Genomic DNA, 4,069 nt, shown 5'->3' on the forward strand with positions numbered 1-4,069 from the left:
CAGAAGCTGCTCTTCATATTAGTGACAAACAATAACAGTAACAACAGCTTTTTGACAAGTTTAAAGTTTCTTTAAAATACATTAAAAATGTAAAAAAATAAACTACAAAAATTAATTTGATAAAGTGCAAATTAAAATATAGCAGTATATGCAACTGTATTTGATAATGTTTTGAACTTTTAAAATACTGTATGATAGAACTAAAAGCTGTACTTAGTGAAAAATTTTGGCCTTTTTTGATGGGTTACCTTTATTTTTACTTCTACTTTTCATTTAAAATAAGTTTCCATTCTCGGCAGGTTTCTAAGGTTCTTCTTCTACATATTAAAAAAGTTGTTGAACATTTGAGTGGCACATTACTGCTACTAGTGGTGAGAAAGTGTATTGCATCTTATTCAAAATCAATGCGGTCCCACAGCCCTCTGCGGCCCAAAGTTAAAAACTGTTGTTCTTCTGAGGCCCTCAAGGTGGCGCTCGTGGACCGCGGCCCATAGGGTAAGAATCTCTGGTCTAAGCCACATTTTTTTGTTCCTTAGGAGCGTCTGTTGGTTGCTGACATGGCCATAGCGAGCTGTGAGTTCATGTTTGAGGAAACCAGGAACTATGTTATGCAGCGAAAGGCTTTTGGCAAGACCATTTCTCACTTGCAGGTCTGTATGTTCAAGTACTTTTCTTAAAAAGTAAAAAATAAATAAAATCTGTTAAAAATAGCACGCAAGATTTCGGCATTTACATATGGGATATGTATTTGGGGGCTCGTCCGGGATCCTCAGATTTTATTTTATGTTTTTTTAGAAAACTTTTCATTATCATAGATTTACCTGGACGACTGTGATGGTTTTCCATCATTACTAATTGTGGCATGTTTTGTTAATATTGAAGCTGCCATATTAAAGGGACTATATTATGTTTTTCTCAGGCATATATTTAAAAACTATACCATAATAAAGTATCACACGCACGGGGGGTGGTGGGGGGGTGCGCGTGCGCTATGATGCAGTTTACTTGGCATCTGAAAATACATTTCCTAGTATTTTTAATCTGAAAAGAGCTTCACTGAGTGAGAATTGATGTTGAGAGCTCAGAAGCTAGGTTTCACTTTCACTTTGACCCGAGACCCTGCAGGAGTCATGGGCGGGGTGTGTGTGTGTGAGATGGTGGGTGGGGGGGGGGGGGGGGGGTGCGCTCTGCCATGAGGAATTTCGGCTTAAAGACACGTCCCAGGGGCGTTTCTGGTMCCAAAAGGYGTTTCTGGKCCCCACYKGTCGTTTTGCWMCTCAGCATGGCTTCATAAAAACACTGCAGGATTTCTCAAACATGCTTGAATGAGGCAAAGCAAGGCTTTGGGCATGTTTTTATGAGAGTATAACATTATAACATGATATAAAACACAAAAAAGTTGATTTTACATGATACTGTATTGCCCCTTTAAAGAAAGGATAACCGATAACCTGGTAACTTGGGACAGAGGACAGTGAAAAACCTMTTTKTCTCWGTGAACTGACAACAGCACACCCACTACGACAAGAGATGTGATGCCACCATTTCTTTTTTTTATTGAGCATGCTCAAATCAATTTATAATCACAGGTGTAAGTGCACAGCTAATCAGTAACAAATTTTAACACTTAAGCCTTAGTCTGAGCATTGTGTGTGTTTGGTATTTTCAGATGAGGGTTTGTAAAAAAGCGATTGGAGCCCTAACTCAAAATGATCACCAGTGTTAAATCTCTTTAATGCTAAATGGTATTGTCACTGTTATTTTTTTCTTTCAGAATTACCATATTTAGACCATATTTTCACCAACACTTGAATTTGTAGAGAACCTTTTGAATTTGCATCTCTCTCTCTGCCTTTTCYGGCTAAGACTGAACAACACCCAACATTTTACATCAGATTTCCTAACTTCTTCTTGTCATTAGACTGAATTCACTAAATAGATTAACGTTGTACTCCTATTATCTTTACAGAGAAATAACAATATGTTTTATATCACAGACCGTGCAGCACAAGCTGGCAGAGCTGAAGACTGAGATCTGTGTGGGCCGAGCCTTCGTTGATCACTGCATCCAGCTCTTTGCTGAGAAGCGGCTGGATCCCTCGACGGTCTCTATGGCCAAGTACTGGTAAGAATACTTTGAGTGCAATAACTTCTCATCTAAACTCGTCTTGTGCTGAGCGCCTTTTTATTTTATCTCAAGGACGACGGACCTCCAGAACAAGGTGGCCACTCAGTGCTTGCAGCTCCATGGAGGTTGGGGCTACATGTTAGAATACCCGATTGCCAAGTAGGTGGCGACCCACGAGGAATCAGAGATTTTGTGTTGCGTTCTGGTCTGATAACGGTCCGTTTTCTGTTTGATTTTAGGGCGTTCGTGGACTCGCGYGTTCAGCCTATCTACGGAGGCACAAACGAGATCATGAAGGAGCTCATCGCACGCGGCATCGTCGGCCAGAAGTGAGACGCTTTCACGATTTTACGCGATGAAGGAGCACGGATGTTTTAAAAATTGGTCTGGGAATGTTTTWGAATGTGCAGACGTGATCAGGAAATGGCGTGGAAAGTCTGCACGCGGCTTGAGTTTTCATGTCACGAATGACAACAAATCGAAAACGCACTTTATGAGAAGAAAAGAAGATAATGTCAGCTTTTTTGCAATCTTTTTAAATTTGCATCTTGTCTGGTTTGATTTATAGGCAGAGCACTTTGAGCAGCTTTTGATGACATGACTTGGCTATTCACAAAAAGTGCTTCTTTAGACAGAGCAAAAGTAATTCAGAGTCAGTGGTGAGCACAGTTCTGCTAAACCGCTAATCTGCAAATAGCAGAACTAGTTTCTCATTTAGCAGATTAGCTTTTTAGCTAACTTTGGAAATTTTTAGCGGACTGATTAACTTCTGCTAATTTCAAGTCCACTATAAATTTCACAAGTGTAAAACTTCTACTTTTATGCCATTTATTCTAAATTAAATGAAAACTACCCTCTTTTACAATCAGTGCTGGATGTGCCAGGCACTGTGTATAGCAAGTAGCATCTTTAACAGCTAAACTTCAAACTAAGAGCATCACAAATAAATAAAATAACATTTAACAGTATTTAAAGAACAAATACAAACATTGACTACATATTAAATATGGTAAAGTATTTACTATTTGTTGTTTGACTAATGTCAAATGGTTTCTATATCAATACAAACATAATCGAAGAAAGGCTTTTATTCTGAAAGGGTTAAATTAGAAGTATATAGCGGGGGGCTGATGTGTCATTTTCTGCTCACTACATTTTTTTCTTCATTTAGCACAAGAAAAAAATCATTTCAAGTAAAATATACTGAAGTATTTTTATTTGTAAAAGTAACACTGCAGCTGATCTGTGCCAGTCAGTTTTAACTGAATTTGATGTTTTTCTAGTTTTGATTCATAACAAACATTTTTGTGGTAATTCTCTGTTTTACTACAAGACAGCTAGTAAAAATAAAGTTGATGATATTTGATCACCATTAGCAGCKTGTCTTTGAGTCTTGTGCCGTTTTTTTTCAGGTTTCCAGCTTTCTGCTTTAGTTGTGTTTTCTTTATGCTCCTAAAACCATGAAATAATTCAACATGAAATACTTTTTTTTTGTGGCGTCTTACTGTATGTTAGATAAGATGATAGGAGTGTTTAAATGTTGAGTTACAGTTAGATTTTTTAAACTACCAAAACTGATTTCAAGTAAAGGGTGTGCGCAATTTGTTGCATTCAATGTGTTGTATGCTCAGCTACTACCACTTCAACTTTAGCTTGTAATCTTATAAATTGGCTGTGCTGTCACCATTTTTATTGTCTTAAGTTACCAAGACGTGGTGGCCATCATGAGTTGGAGTGAGTTCAAAATGTGATCAGTTGTAGTTATCAMTCTAATGATTACTTTGCTAAAGTTTCATTAGAAACCATCAACTGGTTCATGATATATTTTGCTAACAAGTAGACTTCCAACAGACCAATATTTGCGTTTTGACTCCCACCACCCACTGGAACACAAGTTAGGAGTGATCAGGACTCTGTACCACAGAGCAGACAGTGTCCCTA

General features: G+C 38.0%; 1 protein-coding gene across 1 annotated transcript in view; it reads left to right on the plus strand.

Moving 5' to 3' along the window:
• Positions 1 to 3,503, plus strand: part of acadl (acyl-CoA dehydrogenase long chain) — a 13,803-nt gene extending 10,300 nt beyond the window's left edge. Inside the window, exons 8-11 of the mRNA XM_014026401.1 lie at positions 537 to 650; positions 1,998 to 2,125; positions 2,201 to 2,287; positions 2,368 to 3,503. Coding sequence (XP_013881855.1) covers positions 537 to 650; positions 1,998 to 2,125; positions 2,201 to 2,287; positions 2,368 to 2,461 — 423 coding nt within the window. The 3' untranslated portion in view covers positions 2,462 to 3,503. The remainder of the gene's footprint in view (positions 1 to 536; positions 651 to 1,997; positions 2,126 to 2,200; positions 2,288 to 2,367) is intronic.
• The last annotated feature ends 566 nt before the right edge of the window (positions 3,504 to 4,069 follow it).

This window comes from Austrofundulus limnaeus, unplaced genomic scaffold (genome assembly GCF_001266775.1).
Source record: "Austrofundulus limnaeus strain Quisiro unplaced genomic scaffold, Austrofundulus_limnaeus-1.0 Scaffold549, whole genome shotgun sequence".
Lineage (NCBI taxonomy): Eukaryota > Metazoa > Chordata > Actinopteri > Cyprinodontiformes > Rivulidae > Austrofundulus > Austrofundulus limnaeus.